Below are 25,079 nucleotides of genomic sequence, written 5' to 3'. Positions count from 1 at the left end.
TCGTGAGAGGGAGAGAAGTGGTTCCTTTGTCCACAGAGAGAGCGCATACGGACGACAATCTGAAACAAACAGTTACAAACACAAACAGCGGGACAAACACAAAACAGTCTAGCGTGGTGAACACAACTAAACAGGCAGCAAACTTAAAATACTCCTCAGAGTAGAGCAGAGCAAATGGACTCGGCGGTCTGTCAATCCACACAACAAAACAATAGCAATAAAGCTAAAAAGCTAAAAGCTAAACAACAGCACTGATGCTGAAACTAACACACAATAACACTGCCTATGCTCAGACTTAAGCCTCTTACTTGGTTGCTTCAGAAAGCGAGCAGGGTGTGTGTTAAGTCTTTCTGTCCGGCTCGGTCCTCAGCCGGAAAAGCATCTCGTGGCCAGGCCTTCTTTGTGTGACCGTATGGTTTGAGGCCCAACATATCCATCTATCCATACATTTGCCACTGCTCATCAGAGTTGCAGCATTGTGCATGCTAAGCAAGGCAGCCTAGACTAGCCTCTAAAGGGAGATGTCCACACAGCAACGTGATCACATACTCAAACCACCTCAACATTTTGATGTGAAGGAGCAGCAGCTGTAATCTACTTCTACTCATCCTGCAGGGTGAACCCAGTCACCCTGTGAAGGAAACTCGTTTTTTCCTATAGAATCCACAGTCTCATTTTTTAAGTCTTTACACAAAGGTCATGACCATAGTTGAAGGTTAGAACATAGTTCGACTGATAAATGGAGAGCTCTGCCTTTTTACTGACGCCACCTCTTGACCTCATGTTCCATCTTACCTTCACTTGTGATAAAGACCCCAAGACACTTACTCTTTCAAGCAATTCACTCCAATCCTTGAGTGAGCAATCCATAGTTTTCTAATACAGAATACAGACTTCCAAGTCTGCAAACTTTATATGAAAGTCAAATATTCCAGGTGCAAAACATAGTAATAATGGCCACAGTAGCATTGCTTGTTAGTGACACATCCTGTACTACATCCTTCCATTTCACTCAAGTCCACACTGAGACATCAAAAAACCAAAAGGGTGCTTGCAAGAAAGAACATGTTTTTGGTTAATTGACAACACTGAAGGATCTCAATGGTGTGTCTCTCTTACAGGTCAACCTGAATATGGACGATGGTCGCTCTCTGGGCCTAATGATCAGGGGTGGTGCTGAGTATGGACTGGGGATCTACATCACTGGAGTGGACCCTGGATCTGCAGCAGATGCCGGTGCACTTAAGGTACCCTGACTCAATGTATCTTGATAGTACTGCTAATATAACACTGCGAAATCTGTCCAACTTGACCAGTTCAATACAGATTAAGATCTTTCAGAGGGCTCCAGCTTCATTACCTGAAGTTATCTATAAGAATTCTAGGTTTCACTCTTGCCACTGTCGTCTCATGCTAGCTGCTCTGTGAGGCTGTACTAAGGCACAGCAGTGCTTTAATCGAAATACTAATGCAGCATGGTAACCTGCTCCCAATGACAATGTTGATATGCTGATGTTTGGCAGGTATAATGTTTCTTTGTTTAGTGTGGTGGCATGCTATCTTTTTCTAATTAGCACTGAAGACAACGTACAGACTAATTGGAAAGTCAGGTGATCACATTCACGATCAAGTTATAACACTTCATCCTGTGAGGAACGTGACTGTCAGTCTGACATCAGTCTGTCAACCTGCTGGGACCAGAGGAAAGGCCTCATTAGGATTTATTTTCTGTGAACCATGAATATTTGTTCCAAATCTCATGACAATCCATCTACTAGTTGCTGAGATAAAGGAGAATGAAAGAAATAAAGAATAAGAATAATAAAGAATAATAATAAAGAAAAAGTCAAGGGATCACCAACAGTATTAGGATTCATCCTCAGGGGAATGTATAAGTTTAGTTTTAGTTTTGTTGTTTAGTTTTTAGTCACTATGTTTCCAATAGTTAAATATTTCAGCCAGAACCAAAGGAGGCCAACTAGCAGACTGGAGGGCCAACATTTCCAATGCCAGTGCCATATGGCATGGCTAAAAACTGAGGTGTTTTTCACTTTTCAAGGAAACTGCTTAAAGGGCCATACTGCCATTTTGCATTTGAATGCAGTAACATCACCTATTTTCCATGCATGCTGTAGTGTGTTTTTAATGGTTTCCATTCCTTCTAAGCAAACATTGTTTTTTTATTCATTCCTGTACAATATGGAAACAGAGACTGAAACTTGAAATTAGTAATCCATCCCAATGAACATCGTGTTTGCTTTCATTGTTGTCAATGTTAGATTACTGCTGTGTAGTAATTCAATTCTCAGTGCAGACTGATTTGGAAACTCTGCACTGCATCACTACTATCACATAGATTTGACAAAAACAGAAGCAGACATGATAGTGATAGATTACCTATATAAGGTGAGCTTTGAATTGATTTTCACACCAAGTGGAAATGCAATGTAGAAAACACTGTTGATAAATCCACACTTGATTTGTGGAAGAACAAATTTTGGGATGTTCCTTTCAGTTTTAGTCAATGTGTTGTTGATGTGAAGATTTCCGACAGTGTCAGCTGTCATCCCTAACACCTGATTCAGATGAACCTGTTAGCATTCCTGCCACCTGCTCCCTATTAGGCTGCTAAACCTGTTAGCGTTGCTAACATCTGCTACCTGCCTTACAGCCTCAGTCAGGCAGCTGGTTTCACTTCCATGACAGGCCTGCTTTATTAGCCATGCTAAATCTCAGCTGTGTGCTTTCAGGTCAGCTTTCTGCCTCAACAAGCAGGCCACTCTCACTCTGTGCTATTTTTTAACCAGCCTGAGGCGAGGAAAACATAAGCCAGTGTTTCCTACCTGTAAACAATGTGGCTGAAACCTCAATATGGCTTTCATGATAATATCAAACTGTGTCCTACTTGAGGATAAAAATAAAACCTCAAATTTATGGATTGATTCTTTACTAGTCCAAACTAATTGGGACACCTGGAAAAAATAACCCTACTATGAGAGAAAAGAGGTTAAAATAAAAGCTAAGTGTGAGAGGCATTCTAAAAATTCAAATGTCATCCTTTGAAAGATGCAGCCTGACATTTCTCAGTTTTGTTGACAGAGGGAGATGAAGTTTTTTTTTTTTTTTATCATTGAGGACTGGCTGGTAATGCAGCAAAACTACAGCTTTTCACATGCTGACAGCAGGTAAAGGGAGAAAACAGGGAAGGTGAAAGAGAGGAAGTGAATATACAAAGAGATGTAGTGGATGTTTTTTTCTTCAGCTCAAGTATGTGCTTTTATCCACTCCTAGTCTGAGTCCATTCATTGTTTGTAGACACATTACAGTGTGTGTGTGTGTGTGTGTGTGTGTGTGTGTGTGTGTGTGCGTGTGTGTGTGTGTGTGTGTGTGTGTGCGTGCGTGCATGTGTGCGTGCATGTGGTGGTCTGGATGTAGAAGAAGGAGTGATCCTGCCGTTAGAGTTGGAACAGCAGGTGGAGAAAGAGGTTGTGTATACTTTCCCTGTCCCTCTCTCCATGTATACCAGACACTGCAGCACATGATCATCACATCATAAGTCAAACATGCATAAGTGTGAAGACAAATTATTTTCAGAAAAAGTTAAATAATGCTTTTTTATTCAAAAAGTCTACATACTAGCAAATTTAATGTTAAGAATATATCAGTTCATGTCATTTTCTATCATTTAATTACAGGATGTGTAATTTTTTTTTAAACCATATTATTATTTTCATAGATTACACATTTATTTTGAACTAGTTTTGATACTGCTCTTTCCCACTAACACAATTAATTTATGAACGGTTTCATTTTAATAAAAATGAAGCTTTTGTCAGGCAAGGCCTTAAGTTCTCAATATGCTTTTAACCAACAGCGTTTTGGATCATCTAACAGTGTCTGTAGAATCAGTAACTTCCCAAACATATAATACTAACTCAACCAACCTGGCCAGGTGTGCAGAGGTGAGAGAGAAGGCAGGGTGTGAACTTCTTTATCAGCCTCTCCCTTTTCATTCTTCACACGACTAGTTCGGTGTCATTTTTTATAGTGCCACTATCAGGCTGAAATTGTTGCTTACACACCACAATAACTATATCAAAAGCTAATGAACAGATTACCATGAACTTCACTAAGCACAGTCAAGCTTCCCACATGATGATGAGTTGAATTTTACTTTAGCAGCACACTTTGGCAAAAATGTCAACTTTGCTAACTATTGAAGTTCTTTGAGAAATTTACAATGTAGTACGAAGTCAAGAGGTTGTGACATGTATCACAACAAGCTAGCAATGGACTGTAAATGTAGCTGAACTGAACCACCTTCAGAAGATGTAAATTATTGCTGTTATCAGTCTTTAGAGCTGTTTCTAAACAAACTACTGTTATCTTCATAATGATGAAACATGTCACTCAGTGCTCATTAACGTGTTTTTAAGAGTTTCTGAACAACAACGGAGGTCTTCAGCTACACTGGCTAAATACTATACTAGTTTTAGCTTTCTTGCAGCCGATTAAGGCCAAAACAAACAGCAAACATGTAGTTCGCGTTATTACATCACATTCCTTAAATTCAAGCCATTGTATCTATATGGTTGTTTATAATGACTAATAATAACCCAAGAAAAAATAATAAGGCACTGCAATTAACTATTATTTTAATTATCAATCAATCTGTTGATTATTTTCTCAATTAATCAATTAGTTGTTCGGGCTATGAAATGTCAGAAAATGGTGAAAAATGTCAGTCACCATTTCACAAATCCCAAAACGCAACCTAAAATGTCTTAGTTTGTCCCTACCAACAGTCCACAACACAAAGATATTCAGTTTACTGTCATGAAGGACAACCCCCCCAGAAAATGTTCACATATAAGAAGCTTAACCAAAGGAAATTTGCATTTTTTTCTTTAAAAATGACTCAAACGATTAATCGATTATCAAAATTGTTATTGATTAACCTCCTGTCGATTGACTAACTGATTAATTGACTAATAGTTGCAGCTCTGAAGACACTTGCCTTCTATTTTGAGTGCCAGTTGCAAGAAAAAGTAAAATTCAGCAGTGAAAATGATAAAAGTGGGAAACAGAAACCCTATCAGTGAAAGAAAAGCGGAGTTTTAATATAGGTTTTGCCTTTGGGGTCATTTTTTTAATTTACTTTCAATTCAATTTTTTTCAATTGATTTTTGGGAAAATTTTGTTTAGTAATTATGAAACCAATCTAATCTCATACACTACAGTCTTTATGGGCTACAAGCAAGGCTTAAGAGCTTCAGACACGTAGGAGGTCAATAAGTGTAAATGATAAAATCATGTTTTCTGCAAAAAGGTGAAAAAAACAAAAAAGACTAAAAAGAATATATATGTCATTAGTTTCCGATGCAAATGTTTTGTATACAGGAACTGCTCTAGAAGAAAGTGTGATTATCTTGACACAGTTGATTCAAGGAAAGTCTGGCAATGTAAATATTATATAATTGTTCCATATTGTTAAGATTTTTTCTTTTACTTGGTTCATTTTAAATGAATATGATGGAATGACTTGGTAAGATTTATAGTTTTGCTGTTAGAAAGCTGAAAGCAGCAGTTTAGCCTTGTACATAGTTTGAAATTGTAATGTTAAATATTCCTGAACTCAGCATTGCTAGAAAACTAGAAGATCCATCACCTCAGCCCTATGTGAAGAGGCCAGACTGAAAGTCATATTACTCATTTATATTTGTGCAACTCAGTAACAGTTGCTTTTGCCCATTCATTACTTTAAGAGAGTGAAACGCTCAGCCATATCCATTAGAAAGTGATATAAATCTGCTCTAAATCCATTTAATTAGAGGCTGTTTCTGAACCTTGGAGAGGTTGCTTTGACACTAGATTAGAAATATAAAGATGAACAATTTAAATTCTCTGTTCGTTTGTATTGTTTAATACTATTTCACAAGCTGGTATGGATGAGAAATGAAATCTTTTGTTTCTCTGTCTTTTTCCATTTAGATTTGATTATAGATTTTCCATGACTGCCAAACATACGAGAAAGACAGTATGACAATACAAGGACATGGCTATTGTACAGACAAGACAAGCCAGTGGAAGCAGGGAGGGGGATGCTTACAGTGTTAAATTATTCTATTTAACACATAGTGTGACCATAGGAACACATGCATGCAAATGATTTTACATCAACATATGCTTGCTCCAATACTCCAATAAAAAAACAAACATCGCTTTACAGAGACAGACAAGTTGGTTGAGACCTGGAGTGAATATTATGAGTCCAACAATGACCTTGTTAAATTACAAAGAGAAGAAAGCAAGATATTGTGAGTCCAAGAATGACCTTATTGTGTCCCATATGCCATTCCATCCCCTATCCAGATGTAACATGGGTGATGCAGCTTCTTCCATGCCTATAAGGTTCAGAAAGTCCTCCAACCATTCATTAAGTTAAAACATTGACCTTTCTAACTTTCCAGTTCATAAGAATTATGCGTTTTGTTGCAAGGCATGCTAATGCAACAATTTTTTTATACAAATGTAGAATGTATGCCATCGGGCTGGATGCCCATCAAGCATGTAGCTGGACATAGAGCTAAGTCCATCTTCAAGCTCTTTGAAAGAGTGATTCTAACTACATGTTAGAGGGCCTTCACAGCTGGACAAAATCATAAGAGTGCAAAAGGGTGCCTACCTTCCCATAACCATGCCAGCATAGGGTTTGATCCATCTTTTTAAGTCTAGAGGGGGTGATATATACTCTGTGCATTATTTTCATTTACATTTGGACAGTGATACTGAGTTCCTGCAAATTCTGTGCCACTCAAGTGGGGTGAGTGAGAAACCCAGGTCTTGCTCCCATCTTTTCTGTGTATGAATATTGCTATTGGGGGAGAAAAGGACAAGGAGCTTATATATGCCTGAAATCACTCTCCTCTCATTTGCAAGTTTTTTTAGGCTGTTATCCAGATGTTCATGGCAACCTACATAGGTACCTGTTGAGGTTATTCTCATTGTAATAGCTTTTAATTGCAAATAAGAGAGAAAAGAATCAAATTAAATCATTCAGATTTTATTTTGTTATCATTTCTGAAAATGGCATTATGGTATTGTCCTTCACAACATCTTCTCAAATCATCTCCAATGGTTCTTAGTAAACCTAGACCAGTGGATTCAAAAATCTTATTTATTGGTGTTCTGATATTCATGCCTAAGTATTTCATTCCTTCAGGTTTCCAGATGAAAGGGGCAGAGCCTAAATGAACAGAAAGCATAAAAACATTAGCAGGATGGCTTCACTTTTAATATTATTATTTGATTATATCTAACACCTTGGGTATAGAGGTAAGTGGATCAGATAAAGTCAATAGAATATCATTGGTGTATAAATTAATTTTGAACTGATGTCCGCCCATTGAGATACTATGTCTGGATTTTCATTAATAGCACAGGCTAAGGGCTCAAGGGCCAAAATAAATATTGAAGGGGATATTGGGCACCCCTGCCATGTCCCTTGATATAGATGGAAAGGGTCAGAAAGAGCGTTGTTGGTTCATGAACTGAGGTTCATGATAGAGTGCTCTAAACCATTTCATACAGACAGGACCAAATCTGAATTTTGATAAAATATTTAATAAATATGGCCATTCAGTCCTGTCAAAGGCTCTCTCAGTGTCCAGCGATTGCAAACATCCAAACATCACCTGAAGCAGCCTCCTCATGTTATCAGCTGACTGACACCCAGCCATGAATCCCACCTGGTCCAGCTTCACTAGAGGTGTAATAACTTTCTCCAGATGGAGGGCAAGTACTTTTGCAAAACACTTAATTGTTGTTTAGGAGACTTAAAGGTCAGAAATTGCTCATTAACTGGTGGTCTCTCCCAGGCTTTGGAAGAAGGCATGTTGTGGTGCTACACATTGTCAAAGACGTTGACTGATTTTCTAACATGTCATTGTACAATTTAACCTACAATGGAGACAAGACAGAAAGCATTTATAAAATTCAATAGTGAAACCATCACCTCCAGGGGTCTTACTCGGATGAAAGAGATTTTATAGCTCTAGACTCTATTTCGTTAGGTCTGAGTTATATTTAATACAGGAAGGGGGACGTTCTTCAAGAAAGAATCCGAGCTATGATCTTGTACTGTGCACTCAGCTTGTTCCTCTGTCTGATGGTTGGTCTCTTATGCTGCCTTTTGACGTCACACTCCTGAATTTTATGTCAATATTGTGTGAGCCCTGCCTGCCGTTTGTGTGTACTCCATCTCTGCTGTGGCTTGATGTTTAATTAGTATCAGCTCCTCTCTTGCCAGAGGTCAAGCCGCAGATTTGCCTGTCACATCCAATGCATTGGAATGTGTCTTTGGCAGGCTGATGTGAGATTAAAATTAATTTCCAGCTATTTTGGTAATCAATTAATGATTTTCAGTAAAAAAAAAAAAAAAAAAAAAAAAAAATTAGAAAAAATGCCCAAATCCTCTGGTTCCAGCTTCATAAAGGACCAGTGTGAAGGATTTAGTGACATTTAGCAGTGAGATTACAGATTGCAAACAACTGAATACCCCTCCCCTCACCTTCCCTACAGTTTGGTTTGTCTGTTCTGGGCTAATGTAGAAAATAGGTGTGTACTCGAATACAAATAAGTTATTCGGCAAAGCACAAATAGTGGGGGGGTTTTTTATGAATATTTATCTCATACAAATATTTTAAAAATAATTTGTTTTTGGGAAGAAAAAAACCATGTCAAATACCAGCGTGCAGGTCGGTTACATCACTATTTCAGTCTCTCTCCTCTGCTCCGCTGTTACGTCTATCAGCAGGTCTCAACAAGGGGAGTCACATCAACCTGCTACATGAGGCACATTTCCTAATTTGGACATCACTCCTGGAGTTGGGGGTGTTCCCCAGAGATAAAGCTGAGCTCCCAAGGGACTCTCCATAACCTGTTGTTCCCCTTCCCACAAAGTTCAATTGTAAAAAAGAGGCAATAAATGAAAAGTGCAAAGCAATAATGGCCTTTGAAGTTCTTCCCTACAAGTTACACGGCATGCTGTCTCTGTGTTATGGGTGTATAAATAGGTAGAGGTCTGTCTGCAATGAGGCGATGAGTAAAGTTGTAGCTCAGTAGTCCACAATGATCTGAGAGACTCCAGTTTGAGACCCTTTTTTGGGGACCTCCTTCATAAGGTCGTTTATTCATGAACGCTTATTGTAACACTTTGATTTTCTGAAATTAAAAGCGTAATAAAAACAAAAACAGGATTTTTAAGCCTCTCTCCACTTTTATTCAAATACAAATACAAATAATTTTTTCTGCCTCAACAAATACAGATACAAATACTGGGCTCTCTGCACATCCCTAGTAGAAACATGGCAGTGCAACATGGCGGGCTCCGTGGAAGAGGACCTGCTCCCTATGTAGATATAAAGGGCTCATTCTAAGGTAACAAAAACACTTCTTATTCTTTTTTTCAGGTGATTATACACTCATTAAAACATACTTATGAATACTATATTCCATTTCTGGTCTTTCCGAGTCCATTCTGCTAGATGCCACTAAATTCTACACACTGGCCCTTTAAATGTCAATATTTCCCAGTTTCTTTAGTCCTCTATGAGAGTAAACTGAATATCTTTGTCTGTTATATTGACTGTTGTATCTTGGGCTTTGGGAAACAGTGGTCGATCACCATTTTTTGACATTTTATAGACCAAAGGACTAATTAATCAAGAAAATAATCAACAGATTATTCCATAATGATAAAAATTGTTAGTTGCACCCCTACTAATATGTGACAACAGTGACATGCTGATGTTTAGATGTCATCATGTTTAGACCTTTCACTCAAAACAGCAAATGTCAACCTCATGGTGGCACTAGAGGAAAGGTTAGGAGATCACCAACTCATTAAAATATATTATCTAAAAACCATTGAGCTTTTAAAGCTCATGTTGGACAGTCCCTTTGTCATTAACAGCCACTCAGTGAGTCCACTGCAGCCCGGCAAACTGCTCCTGCTGCTGAAAATAGCCATTTGCCCTCTCCCTGTGAAAAGGACAAATACATTGCACCCCCAGCACCCTGCACACACATGCACACGCACACACTTTATTTCACACTTCATCATGAATGATCAATGAAACACAACTTGTAAATCATGACAGCAGGAAAGTGGGTGAGAGTGGGAAGACTTGGAGAGGATAACGTCTTGCGCTGGTCAGGATGTGAGCTGGGAATAGCGAGGTGTAGCGCTGAAGTCCAACTAGTAGTTTATAATTAAAAAATAGAACTAAGATATATCTTAAGAAATCTACTGGAAAGCCATAATATCTAATCGAGCATTCAGGATGATATTTGGTAACAATAAGAAGAAGAAGAAAAGGGTAATTTCTGCAATGGGGAAGTAGATTGAGCCCTTATAGCCAATGAATTGTATTCATGTTACTATTTGTTACTGTGTGAATAATCATGGATAAAATATGTAAATCAAGAGCTCTCTTATCCTCGCAGGGTTCAGTTGTGGAGTTTCATTTAGGCTGAATCTGCTTCACATAATCATGTTGGTGCGGTGAGGTGAGAAGGAGAGAAGTCAATAAGTAATTTCTGGCTTTACTTGTCCTGCTGTAATACAGTGGAAGCTGTTTTTCTGCTGCTTTCAGCACTCCCTTGTGTTTTTCTGCATCATCTTGTGTCCTTCTCTATCTCCGTCTTTATATTGATTGAATCTCATTTGGCTAAATTGCTGCAGGCAGGCAGGATTATTCACTTTAACGCAGTATTATATATCAGATGAACATGAAGGTGACCATTAGTGATGCATGCATGAATAAAAATTAGGTAAGCTGTGACCTCTATTTACGTAAGAGTAATAGCTTACCACCGTTATAAACAAAAGTCTGTTACTGTGTGTTTGCAGAAAAACATTATTTTCTTGCACCATCCCCTTGAGGCTTCTCATCCTCATTAAAGGGGCATTCTACCACTTTCTCATATAAAGGTCAGTGTACTCATCATTCAGAGTAATTCTCAGCCTGTGAAATCAGATATATAATGTTTTCTGTGGCTCTGGCAAAGCTTAGAAGAAAGTCTGCATTACAAACTTTGTTATTGAGGTCGTAGTGGGTGGTGGTGGTGAACTGGAGTGCATTAAATTGAAAAGTGTTCCTAATAAAGTGCTCAGTGAGTGCTTCAGTTGATGTCACACCTACAAACATGGCAGGGAACATTCAGAAACCTGGATCAGGTGTTTCCATGCCTTGGTATCCTGTTTTCTATGGGAGTACTCTAGCTACAGTCTCAAAACTAGAATAAGGCCTTATCTATGTTTCTGAAACGAGCTGGTGGTGTTTACATGTGCAACACATAACCTAGATAATTAAAGATTCTAATCATAACCTGGACACTCATGTGCATATAAACACATGGCATGTTGTAGCATGTACAATGTAGCCAGTAGTTGATAGTAGTAGATATCTGAGACTGACAGATGATCAGATCGATTGACTCATTTTATCGTTCATTTTAGTGGTTTTAGCCTCCATACATTTTCAAAAACTGTATAGCTTTAAAATATCCTTTTCTTAAACTTGAATAATCAAAATTGCATTCACAGTACAGGGTTTCATAACAGCAGCACTGTTGCACAATCTCTAACAGCAAGACCTAAATACTACGGATAATGAAATGGAAGAGGGACACTGATTATGAAAGAGCCATGAGTGTTTTGCCTCTTCATTTGAACAACAAAGACCACACAGCAGTGACCACTGATTGGTTTTGGTTTTCCTCTCTTATGGTCTGATGAATACTGTTGATCACATTGTCTTATCTGTGATACTCTCCTCTGACACACTGTGTTGAGAAGGGCCAGGACCTCACCTATTGTCGAGCTGTCTACAGGAGGATAATTAGCTGCAGTGCAGCATTAGTGTTTATGAGTGTGTCTGTGTCTGTGGCACCCTGCAGACAACTCAATGAGTTGGGAAAGTAAGGATGACCTTGGATTTCACACTGCTTGTTTGGTATAAATCTCTGGCCTAAGGTTGTAACAATGAAAAAAAAATGGAATCAGGATTGGGATGCATTGCACACGTAGAGGTGCATACATAGCCTCAGAGATACTGAGTGTTTGTACATGTTTGCTGGTAGTGGTAGATTTATATTTATACTTTTGCCTCCCTTTGGGGATTTTGGAATTTCCAGGAACATGTCTGCAAAATCTACTGCTCCTTTTCCCAGGGACTCACGCATATTTACAAGTATGTTTTGTTTAAAGTCCTAAGTTTAAAGCACTAATTAGTATTACTTCATTTTTAGGTTAACAACAAACAAATGACTTTGTGTAATGTGAAAGGAATTGCTCATAGCGTCATCACTCGACTCTGAGGTTCCTCTCAGCTCTACTAAGCTTTTTTGTCTGTTTCAGCTCATCGTTTTAGTTTTCTGGCACACAACTTTACTGTTTTGTCTCAGTCTCACTGTTCTTATCAAAAGTGTTTCCAGCAACAGCAGGCAACTGTTTTCAGTGAAAACTGTCATTGAATAGTGGAACATTTAGCAGCCAGAGCCAGGACTTGGACCTAGCTTCTCTGTGCCTTAACTCTGGGTCTTGCAGCACAAGACACAGCAGCTATCCTTACCCATGTTTCTCAGACTGGTCAACTTGTCAACTTTACACTTAGACACAATGTGGTTTTCTTAGTTTAGCACTTAAGGCCATATTCAGACCAAATCAGGCGTTGCGGTGTACCTCTGTAGGGTTATGTGGAGGAGATTAGGGGTGTGGGCATGTTTATTTGTAACAGCTGTGAAACAATCAGAGAATAACATTTTATTTCTCTCATTCACCTGCTTTTTCATTACTACCGCTAGCTCTCTTCATTTACTTTCTAGCTTTGTGCTATCAGCTCGCTTGCGCTCTCTCGCTCCCTCTTTTTCTCTTGTCTTTTTAAAAATGAGTCAGGAAGCCGTCAGCAAAACCTAACTTTACCTCTAACATTACGGAACAAAGAGAAATGTCCCCCCTTGTCCTAGTAACATCTTTGTCCTCCCTCATGGCAGGGTTATACATCTCTGGGGTCTCATTTTTAACCGTTGCACCGTTGTTAGAAGACAGGGGAAATTGGTAACACAGATCGTGAGGTGGTGAATTGAAGCCAGATTGTATAATAATCCTCTAACACATTTTATTTCACTTAATATCAAATGTCACTTATAGATCGACATTATCATAAACATTCAAACCAGCAGTGTTTTAATATCTGTGCATATAACACCAGGTATGATTTTAGTTTCCATATAGTTGCTGCAGTGAACACATGACTGTGCTGTCACTGGAGACACCGCGGTGGCTGCCACACACACTCTGCCTTCTCCAGTCACCTCACCGCCTGGCTGTCACTGTCCTTCATCTGCAGCTGCTTAAGTGCAAGGGATGAGCGAGAGGGTCCGAAACGCAGACTGTCGACACTGATTGGTCAGGCATCTCAAGACAGAGAGACTGATTGGTGCAGTGAAAGAAACACATGTACATCAATATTCATGAATACATTTGCATCGATCATTTATGTTTGAATGTGGGCATGTGGAGGTTCAGGATATGAGGCTGATCCACATGCGCACATTTCCAGGTGGACTGTGATTTATAAAGGGGAAACATACGTGCATTTGTGCGTACACACGGTTTTATAAATCTAAATATTTTTTGGTGCACACCATTTTCAGCTGTCGTGCGCACATACACTTTTAGTATGGATCCTAAGCACTGGTGCAATGGTGCAAACTCTGGGATTCACAATTGTTTGGGTGTGATCCAGTGTTATGGTGGTAAGACATGTCCTGCAATTTCTTAAAGGAAGGTACAGTAAACCACCAGGGGAGCATGGTTTGTAGAGCCCATCACTAAGGCTTGCTAGGCCTTCCAGCCAGCAGGAGGGTACCCTACATCACACTTAGCAAACAGCGAGTCAGGGCCATTTACACAAATTAGCTGTTAGCACCATTTCACTAACAAAGACCACGCCATTTGAACGGTATTTTATTTGGATTGTCGAGAGGGTTCAGGATTGATGAGGAGTATGGTGGGCTGGATGCGGATCGAGGAGAGGGATCAAGGGGTCGATTGCCGGGGGATGAATGGGAGCTGAAGGTTGGGCCGGGTCGTGTACGGTGGGATGATGGGGTCGAGGAGAGGGATGAAGCGGGTCGATGGCGTTGGGATGACCGGGGACCAAATGGAATCACAAAGAGGCTGGAGCGTCTAGGAACCCGGGGGTCGAGACTCAGGGTGGGGGACATGTCTCGATGAGCTTTCTGCTTTGTCATCCCCCTGTGGTTCCTAGAATAGGATGAGAAGAATCACTTATGTGGAAGTTTTAACCCTAACGAGCATGTCTTTGATGGTGGGAGGAAACCGGAGTACCTGGCGGAAACCCACGCGAACACGGGGAGAACATGCAAACTCCACACAGAAAGGACCTGGGACGGCGTGGTCTTGTTCTTGAACTTTGTTATAATAATAACTCCATATGTCATCCTGCTGTAGGCTGCACATGACTTTGGATGATATTTAGCCTGCTTCTGTTTGTCATGCAGAATTCTAAGAAATTATGTCTGCAGTCGGTCTGCATGGCGATAATGAGAATGTAGTGATTCTGTTTACTTAAACTGGTCCTTCAATTGCCTTGACAGGTGGGTGACCAGATCCTGGAAGTGAATGGGCAGAGCTTTGTCACCATCTCCCACGATGAGGCGGTTCACATCCTCAAAACAGGGCACCACCTGCTGATGAAGGTGAGGGATGTGGGTCGTCTCCCTCATGCACGCACAGTGGTGGATGAGACCAAATGGATCAGCAGTCAGGCCATAGCCGAGACCAACGCTACAGTCAACCCAAGTTCAGTCACCAACCCTGCTGTCAATGCCGGCATCCTCCCTAGTATCAGTGCCAGTGCCTGCAATTCAAGGTGAGTGCATTGTAATCAATGACAAGGACTACTAGCCAATTACAGTCAATACTAGAACTGTCAACAGCATTGAATCAGGCACATCATTTTAACTGATAACTGACCTGTGCCTCTTTGTTTCCCCATTAAGTACTTCTTTTTGTTGTTGTTGATTAAAAATTTTGTATTTAGAGAGTATCAGCTATTTTTATAGGGTAAAACCACCATTTAACACCCTGTAACTACCAACTTATATTTCACACTATCTAAATGTAAAAAGTGAGTGTGGCCCAGAAGCGGCCCTACACTCAGCTGTGCTAAAGTTACACACCCCATCCAATTTTACAGAAGCTGCATCAAGCTGTACAGAGCAGATCAAGCTGGACAGGAAGTCCGACACAGAAACAGCATAGAGTATCCAGTCAATTTTCAAAATAAAACATCCTGTGCAGATTCCAAATCGTATATCAACAACAAACACAATTAAATGACAAATAAAGAAACCATTTATCTACGTAGCTGACTTAACCATAGTAGTAAAATGACCAAATCAACGAAATCTGAGCAAGTTAACAAATTAGTTTAATTGCACTGCTGCTGCAGTAATTATGGAAGCCTAGCAGTGCAATTTAATTTAATGTGCTCGCTGGAATCCCAACGCCTCTGGTAGGATCACATACATTCACTAGAGTGGCTGCATCGGATGCAGACATGCCCGGTGTAATCAAGCCGTAAGACTGGTGGGAATGACCTTTCATTTTAATCCGACCATTTCTGAAGGTTAGTTGAATCATTTTCAGATTCAGATTCAGATTTCCTTTAATAGTCATTTTTATGCACTCCCATACATAAAAATAAAACAAGACAAGACAAAAATGAATACAAGACAGTGCAAGGGTCATATTAGTATTTGTTGCTTTGGTTCTCAAATGGATCCAATTAAAATCTTTGGCATGACAAAAGATATAATATCTAATTTAGTATGTAAAAGTGAAAAAAAAATCACTGTGACCAAATTCTTTTATTTATTTAGTTAATTTAGGACTAAATCAGCAACAAAAAACATGGCAGCCCAGTGCGCAAAATCTCATCTCATCTGTGGGTCTGTTTGGGGGGTATGGGGCAAAAAACCTTCCCCCAGAGTGGAGGATTGTGCTTGACAGCAAAGCAGTGTATATTATTGACACCCCCCCACCCCCCACACCCCCCTCTCTCTCCCTCTCTCTCTCATCCACATCCATCTGTCCCCCAGCTCTAATGGAGCTGGCCCTGATTGAGAATTTGTGGAGGTATAAATTTCCCTGCCTGCTGCTGCCTTGGAAATCATACAAGGTGGCTCTTAGGTCCACACTTCATTAAAGTCACGTTGCCTCTGTCTTGCCTAAGGCTTGGCTCGGCCACACCGCCATCTGTGATGTTGTTGTTGTGTTTTTAATGTTCTACATACATATGAATCAGTGAGGTGTAGGGGTATTTCTACTAATACTTACTTTCATACATTGCTCTCAATTCAACTTGTTTGTAGAATAATTACAAATTAAGATATTATGTGTGTCTTAAATACACTGTGCCTTGTTTTATTTGTTGCAGACCATCTTCTGCAAGAGCCACACCTGTACTAGGAAAGGTAAGAGAGGCAGCTTGGTATTACTGCTCACTGTGTATGTGATAACACACTGTAAAGCCCTTTTAAGATTTGGAATACACAACACTGCTGGGTTCATTTATCATCATTTATCATCATTTTACATGACGTCACAACAATATGAATCATAATTTATCAGAGAATTCTGACTATTTTATGTCTGACAGTGTCCAAGCATAGAATGATAAGACATTAAGCTGAGACTTACATTTAAATTAAAATTGTTAAAACTTAAGATGGACTGATCATTTTCTTTGTGATTTGATTTCAGTCAGAGGCACTTAAATCAAGATTTGAGCATTCATCACAAATAGTCAGATTTAGTTGAAAAGGCTCTGCTCTTTGAGGGAGTTCTCAAAGAATCTGAGCAGCAATGAGGATTCTGCTGAGAGAACTACAGTATCAACCCTTAAAAAACACAAACATTAGATCTTTGTTAAATCGACAATGTCAGAAACATAGCACATAAGGAGGAAAATGCTATGGTGAAGTCAGCTGCACCAACAACGGTATGAGATTATCAGCAGAGTAATAGTAAGAAGTGTCAGGTTATAATGACCGCTCCGTACACCTGCTTGAAAATGACTGGACTTAGCTATGAATGAGCCAGTGACTGTGAAGCATGAATGAAACAGCTGATACCAATCAGCTAATATTGAAGTTTGACCTCAGTGCTCTGCCCGAACTAACGATAGGCTTCATTTTCTTTGCACAATAGAGATGACAGTTAAGTCATACATTTATTAGTGCTGTTAATAAGGCAATGAAGATGTGAATGTAATATACATATTTAAAGGATGATGCTAGTGATATTCAAATCTCATGTGCAGGCTCAAAACAGCAATGAATTGTGTGTGTATCAAAGCCTGTTGTACTTTATTCCTCTGTTGTCCAAAAACTCTTAAAAACACATCAGTGAGCCACACGGTTGCACTGGGCGACATGTTCCTTCATAACCTTGAACACACATGCTATAGTTTATTTTGACTCACTCCCACGCACACTGTCCTGCTGCCAGAAATATCCACTAGAGCACCTAATGTAGATTAATCTGCCACTAAAAATCCCCGCCCTGATTAAGAAAGTGTGCACCGGATACAGAACTATTTTGGATGAACTCGATGCATCATTTCTAACATCTTTGCATTGGTAAAAATAAAATCAAACTCCCTGTACCATATTGAATTGCATAGCATCATTCTTTTGCATCATGTTGAATTGCATTGTGTTGAATCAAATTGTGTCGAATTACAATGCGTCGCAATAGGGTGAATTGTATCACATTGGTAGTTGCTTCATATGTATCTTTAATGTATCGGATTGTTGGCAATGTGTCAAGATGCGTATTGCATCAGCCTTACACACAGCTACAGTACACACACACACACACACACACACACACAGTCATATTTCCATCACTTCAGAGGACGTTACATTGACTTACATTTTCTGGAGACTTATCCTAACCATAACCACTACTTGCCTAACCCTAACCTGTCCCGGACTTTACACTTTAAAGTTAATGATTTATGTTATTTTCAGAATTTTCCTGTTGTAAAATATATCCTGTTGAACCTTTTCAATATTGAAAATGAAATTACAATGAAATAGGAGAGTTATTAGAAAGGTAATCTGACATTGGCATTGCTCAAGTCGCAATTGGGAGCATATCAATCCTCCCCCGAAACTCACAGATTGTATGCAAACAGTATATTTCACCAAATAGGTCTTCACCCGACTCATCTTAGGTAGGAAACAGCAAATGTGCAGCAGACATCCCCCTGATGATTAAGCGAACATTGTTCTCACTTTTGATGATTTTTGACACAAATGTTTGAGGTAATTGTCAGTTGATGGCAGAGGAAAAAAACTAGGAAAAGAAGGAGAAAACAACAACTTGTCTTTCAGATGCTTCTTCCCCAGTGTGGGAGAAGTGCTGGAACCTTCCATGACCATGGACCTTTTCTCATGTGGGAGCCTGGTCGTGCGCTCCTGTGCACCTGGCACAGTTATGGCGTAAGTGAAGGTGGATAATAATTGTGGAAATGGAAGGAGAAATTGAGAGTTCAGTGATAAACTCACTCACCCAGCATGTGGGTGATCTTCTAAGTAGCTTTACAAAAGGCTTTCCCCACCAGAAGGGCCAGAAACTAACTGGTTGACTTCACCAAGGGAAATATTTGCTGCTGCTATATTGCCTGCTGATGTCTATTGGCTCAGTTAAGCACACTATTAAGCTACAGTATGAGGCTATTGACCTTGCTAACCGTTAAGTAGGAGCTTTGCTGCTACTTGTTTGACCACAGATATAATTTATCGGTCGTTTGTTTTTGCAGGGTTTTATTGCTGACACAGATCTGCTGGTGGCACTGCTGCCAGGTTTTACTGTTACCATGCTGCTTGCAGTCTACCCATGTGCAGATATTTGTATTATTTGTTGTGAATTAATTTCATGTGGTTGATTGAGCTCAATCTTCTTTGGCTGTTTGTTGTTTGGTTCATGCTTTTACTATTGGTTGGCTTTCTGGAGGGGGTTCTGTTTGTTCACGACACCGCTCTCTAATGATGGGTAATATTTGTATAGTGGCTTAGGGGATGTAAACTGCATCCATTGACAATACTTCCTTGATATATTTGCTTCAAGAGAAACACAACATGCTGTTGTCATAGTCAACATTTCTCCGCTCACTTCTTATTCAACTCAGTGTTGGAAAAATACTGTAGAATTAACTCAAAATACTGTGCAACATATTTACTATTCTTCATTCAATTAATTAGACCTTTAACTAGAACTAGACCTAATCAGCTGAGCTCCTGTTTTACCTGTAAGAATTAGACTTCAGCAGCTAAAGTGGGTTGTTCAGTCTGTGGCTCTTGTGTCGTTTAGCAGGATGCTATCAGGCTCAGTGTGACCGTCTGCTCTGCCATGATTAACACTATGTTACATGCAAAGATTTGATTGGCTGTATTGAAACAAGTCCTATCTATCTATCTATCTATCTATCTATCTATCTATCTATCCATAGATAAGATTGTTACAGTGTATCAGAGATCAAAGTGGATAGACTTGTTGTAATGTTGACACCATGTCAGTGAATATATAAAACTGATGTAACAGTGATGGTATTAATCAAGACTATTGTTATCCTGTATTGCTCACTCTCCAACCTCCCAACCTATTGCTTCTTTTATTAAACAGTTTCAGTTGACACTGTAAACAGCTGAGCTACATGCTATTATGTGCAGAAAACTGATACACTCTGCATCAAAGGCTCTGCTATAATTAAGCAGCTATCCTTCAGAAATGGGTCCAATTTCTGTGCTCCAGGCAGCCAAGGACTAATGAGCTTTGTAATTTAAGATCGGATGGGCGGCCATGTTGATTTAATGCATGTCCAACAAGCATTTCAACAGCCGCTGGGTAACCATGAATGAATTAAAGACAGCGCATAAAGGATGCTGCTTTATGCTGAGGGAGTTTTCAGTGCTTGTATCATAGTATCATGGTTATCATAAAGCAGCTTGTTAGTGAAGGCAGTGTGCTGTATATTAATTAGGGCCTTAGCTCCGGGGATGTGATTGGTTAGAAGTACAAGAGAAGAACATGTATGCTGACACACCATAATTCAAAGGACATCTGAGAGACTTTCTCCTAGTTATACAATTTCTATCTCTCTCTCTCCCCCTCGCACACACAGACACACACACACAATTGCCTGTATATAAAGATGGACGACATGACAGCTCCCCAAAAGTGAAGACATTCATCGCGATTGCCCTCTGGTGGCTGGCTGCATTGTAGGTCATAAGTCCCACCCCCTCCATGTTAGCTAATGGGACATGAGCCAAACTAAAATATCAAAGCTCACATCAAATACATTTTTCCCAAAGATGAGTGCTGTCATTTTAGGTAGTTCTTATCACGCTGATGGTTGTCAAAGTGCTCATTTTTCTGAGAAGTTTGTTTTTAATTTGTTATTTGACAATATAAAAAGGGGATATGTTGTCATGATTGAAACCTCCGTCAGACAGCGGGAAGGCTGAGGTCCCGGCGCCCAACTCTACTGCACAGACTCTGCAGTAGGAAGTGGAGACACGTCATCCATATTTTTATACAGTCAATGACACACACACACGCACCTACACACACACACGCACCTACACACACACACACACAAAACCAACCTAATCTGCATTGGCAAATCACCAATCAGAGCAGGTGTAGCCTTATATGTTGATGACGGTATTGCAAATAAACTGCGCCCTGATTTAATATCAGGTGATCTGGAAGATATCTGGCTTCAGCTGCACCCATCTCATGGGAAGCCTGTATTAGTGGGCTGCTGCAATAGGCCTCCAAATGCCAATGTATTGTATCTTGAAAGAATCTGTGAAACATTAGAGAGTCAGATAAAAACAGAGCAATATTTTCTATTGGGGACATTAACATCACTTGGTCTATCTAGTTATTGTCCTATTAGGAAGAAAAAAGTTACCCACAATCAGAGTTTGAGACCCAGTCATTAGCTTTCTCTGTAGCCTTTTACTTTGTGATTTACTTTCACTCCTTACCCTGCTGTGTGAAGATGAGACGTCATCCAGATCATCAGATGGAGATCCAGGGTCCTGCAACAGTGGAGCAAATCTTTTTCCCCAGTTGCACACTGGAGAATTGGGGAGAATTGTTGCTAGCTCTCCCTTTCGCAGCAGTTCATGACTTTGTCCTACTAAGGACAGAGTTTGAAAAGGTGCTATGCATGGATAATAATAATAATGCAGGCCAGCCAGTCACATCACAAATCTCCTACTATATCCACAAAAAAATACAGTCCCAGTGATTTATAAGTATCCAGGAGCCGCTGCTCATAGTTTTATCACAGAAGAAAAACAAGAATAGCAGCAGAAAATGCAAGCAGAGGCAAGAGCAAGCGGCAGAGCATCTGCACTATAAGAGAGCAGATGTGTTGTATTCACTCCCTGATGATATGTCTCCAGGTTCAGATAATATGGATGTCCTGAGGACTTCCCAGGCCAGATGAGATATATAATCCCTCCAGCATGTCCTGGCTCTGTCCCAGGGTCCTCTGTTACTATTCACCTGATTATAACTTTTGAAGCTGACATTCCTTTTTAATGCAAAGCCATTTCTTCATTTAACAAAGGAATTAGACTGTGTGGGCTAATTAGGTCCACTTACTAGCCTGCACTCAGTTTGCACTGTGCCAATTCCATCCGTTGATTAAGACCATAAAATGCAGTGGAAAAAGCTAGTAAGTAGATCGGATAAGATTATTTTGTCAAACCATTGTTTCCATGGCCAAGAATTAACTTTCATGCCCTTTTCTTCATCATCTGTTATATATTGTGTGTGACAAATGCCACGTATTCTAAAATAACAATATAATAGATGACAGCCTTTCTGAATTATGACTGCAAGAAAAACATTAAAAAATACTTGCTCTTAAAGGATAGATTCAGAGCTTCTCAACTGTGTCTTAAAACAGCAGTCAGGTATCCATATGAACAGTGAAAGAGGTTTTCCTCGCTGTAGTCATTCCTCCTGTTGATACTGGCTATTAAAAGATCCCCATCAAATGTGCTTTCAGTGTAAGTGATGGGGGCCAAACACATCATTTTGTGCAAAAATGTATGTAAAAGTTGATGTGAAGCTTATATAAGGCTTCAGCAGTCTGAGTTAGTCATATCAAGTGGATATCTGACACATTTACAGTCTTTTTAGCATCAAATTCTTTCTGTTTCCTCGGACAGTGTTTCCCTGTTAAGCTGCGGTAGAAGTAGAAAGTGGAAGGACTTTGGCACTAAAAGACTATAACATTGAAAGATATCTACTTGATTTGACACATTTGGATGGCTGAAGCTTCATATTAACTTTAGATAAAGTTTTAATTAAGTTTTGCACAGAAAGAGGACTGTAGGTTTTGTCCCCCATCACTTACATTGTAAGTGCATTATGAAGGGATCTTCTAATGGTCAGTATGAACAGGAGGAGAGTTTACAGCAAGAAAAACATGTTTCACTTGTCCCTTAAGTAAAAACCTAGATGAAGAGATTACCTCATGAGTGTTTGGAGGGTCTCACTTTCTGAACCTTCTGGATTAGACTGTTTAATCCTTCAACTAAGAACAAGAAGACCACAAAAAGTGGGTAACTGCAAAATATAATCTCAGAATTGTACTGTTAGGACAGAAAAAACAAATGAGACAATGCAAAAAACAACAAGTCCAACACATCCTCATAATTAAACAGTATAGGTCTAAAAGTCAGCCAGCAAAAAATGACCTATTGTTACGTTTACACCATCTAGACCGAGATATGCCGTTTTCCACAGTCATTACAAAACACTGTTTAATAATAATCGTGTTTTATGATATGACAGCGCTGTGGTTAAAGTCTAGTTAGGTTTAGGCACAAAAACACTTGGTTAGGGTTCGGGAAGGATCATGGTTTGGGTTAAAATGATCAATTGAAACGTGGCTTATACTTTCTTAAAGTTATGCAACTTTTGTCGTCATGATTATATATTTTTTTAAAAACGTCCCAACTCACGCTTGGAAACATGACATTCATGGTTGGAAACGGAAAGTGAACATGGGTCTCCTGCAGCACAGTCCACTTTTTGCTGTCAAGCTATCTATCCATCCACCCAACCTGCCTCCTGATAATAAGGCAGTCATCTTATCAAGACACTTTATATTGATGTCATCTGAACAACTACGGCCACTAGGTGGCCTGAACGTAAGGGTTGGTTGTAATGGCAGCCTGAATTTTAGACCTATACTGTCATTTTTCTTGTGAGGATGGGCTGACAAAAACAGATAAACCAAACTAACCAAAAAGTACATATTAGTTCTTTTAACAACATTCCTGTTTTTTTGGGAAAACTCTAGTTTGTTCATATAAAGTCTTTTCAGACTGGATTTTCATGAGACATGGATTTCCATGACCCAGTTTGCAGGCTCATCTGCTCAAAAATACAGACCTAGGGAAATGTTATTTCAGCGCAGATGTAGTTTGATGTCCCAGTGGACTGATCCATTCATTCTTTAGACCACTGCTTTATCACTTCAAAATGCAAACCCTTTACTGCCTCGAAATACATGGAAAAATCATGTACAGTGCTCAGCATAAATGAGTACATCCCCTTTGAAAAGTAAGATTTATTATCAATATCTCAATGAACACAAGAACAATTTCCAAAATTTTCACATGGCTGAGTTTTATTTAACACTTGTTTAACTCTGTAACATGAAATTAAGGTTAATAATATAACTTAGATCACAAAATCTTCACTTTTACTCAAATTAGTTAAAGCAAAAATGAATACACCCAGCAACAAAAACTACATCTAGTATTTTGCATGACCGCTGTGATTTTTAAGGAGAGCACCAAGTCTTCTAGGCATGGAATGAACAAATTGGCGACATATTGCAACATCTATCTTTTTCCATTCTTCAAGAACAACCTCTTGGATGCTGGATGGAGAGTGATGCTCAACTTGTCTCTTCAGAATTCTCCATAGGTGTTCAACTGGGTTCAGATCAGGAGACATACTTGGCCATTCAATCACCTTCACCCTGTTCGTCTTCAAAAATGCAGCAGTAGCTTTAGATGTGTGTTTTGGATCATTGTCGTGTTGGAAAAGTGCACGACGACCCAGGGCACGGAGTGATGGTAATATCTTCTCTTTCATTATAGAGCAGTACATCTGTGAGTTCATGATACCATCAATGAAATGCAGCAGCACTCATGCAGCCCCACATAAGGACTCTGCCACCACCATATTTCACTGTAGGCACCATGCATTTTTCTTTGAAATCCTCACCTTTGCAACGCCATATAGTTTTGAAGCCATTAGTTCCAAAAACAATGATCCTAGTCTCATCACTCCAGAGTATGGAGTCCCAGTAGTCTTCATCTATTTCAGCATGGGCCCTGGCAAATTCTAGGCGTGCTTTTTTGTGCTTGGGCTTTAGGAGAGGCTTCCTTCGTGGACGATACCCCTGCATGCCATTCCTCTGCAGTGTGCGCCATATGGTGTCACGTGAAACAGTCACTCCAGTTTGGCTTTCTACTTCTTTAGCTAACTGCAGTAAATTGTAGCATCTACAGTCTGCATTTAGGGGACAGGCACTGTTCTCTCTTGGTATTGAGAAATTTTGAATGGGCACTGCACTAATAAATCTAACCAGTCAAATATGGTTTGGGTCGAGTGTTGTTCTCCCACCGCTCATGGATCATGGTAGCTGGCAGAGTGACATCATGGATCAGAAATATGTGTTTTGATACCAGTTACCAAAAACTTTGTTTGCGAGATTTGATCAGATCCCTCCTCGCCCCCACATATCCCTTTTCACTCTGAAATACAGTACATCACAGAAAGCTAAAGATGCTCTCACTGCCTTTTCACTGTGATTTTAAAGGCAATCACAAATGATGTAGTGTGTCCTTTAGATAGGTGGACTTGTTGCAACCAG

General features: G+C 39.6%; 1 protein-coding gene across 2 annotated transcripts in view; it reads left to right on the top strand.

Annotated features, from left to right (window-relative positions):
* whrnb (whirlin b) overlaps nucleotides 1–25,079 on the top strand; it is a 101,511-nt gene that overhangs the window by 55,265 nt on the left and 21,167 nt on the right. For both annotated transcript variants that reach the window (XM_067600617.1, XM_067600608.1), the window contains exons 3-5: nucleotides 1,122–1,247; nucleotides 14,686–14,960; nucleotides 16,530–16,566. In XM_067600617.1, coding sequence (XP_067456718.1) covers nucleotides 1,122–1,247; nucleotides 14,686–14,960; nucleotides 16,530–16,566 — 438 coding nt within the window. The remainder of the gene's footprint in view (nucleotides 1–1,121; nucleotides 1,248–14,685; nucleotides 14,961–16,529; nucleotides 16,567–25,079) is intronic.

This window comes from Thunnus thynnus, chromosome 2, assembly GCF_963924715.1.
Source record: "Thunnus thynnus chromosome 2, fThuThy2.1, whole genome shotgun sequence".
Taxonomy (NCBI): Eukaryota; Metazoa; Chordata; class Actinopteri; order Scombriformes; family Scombridae; genus Thunnus; species Thunnus thynnus.
This window is presented reverse-complemented; position numbering and strand designations above follow the sequence as displayed.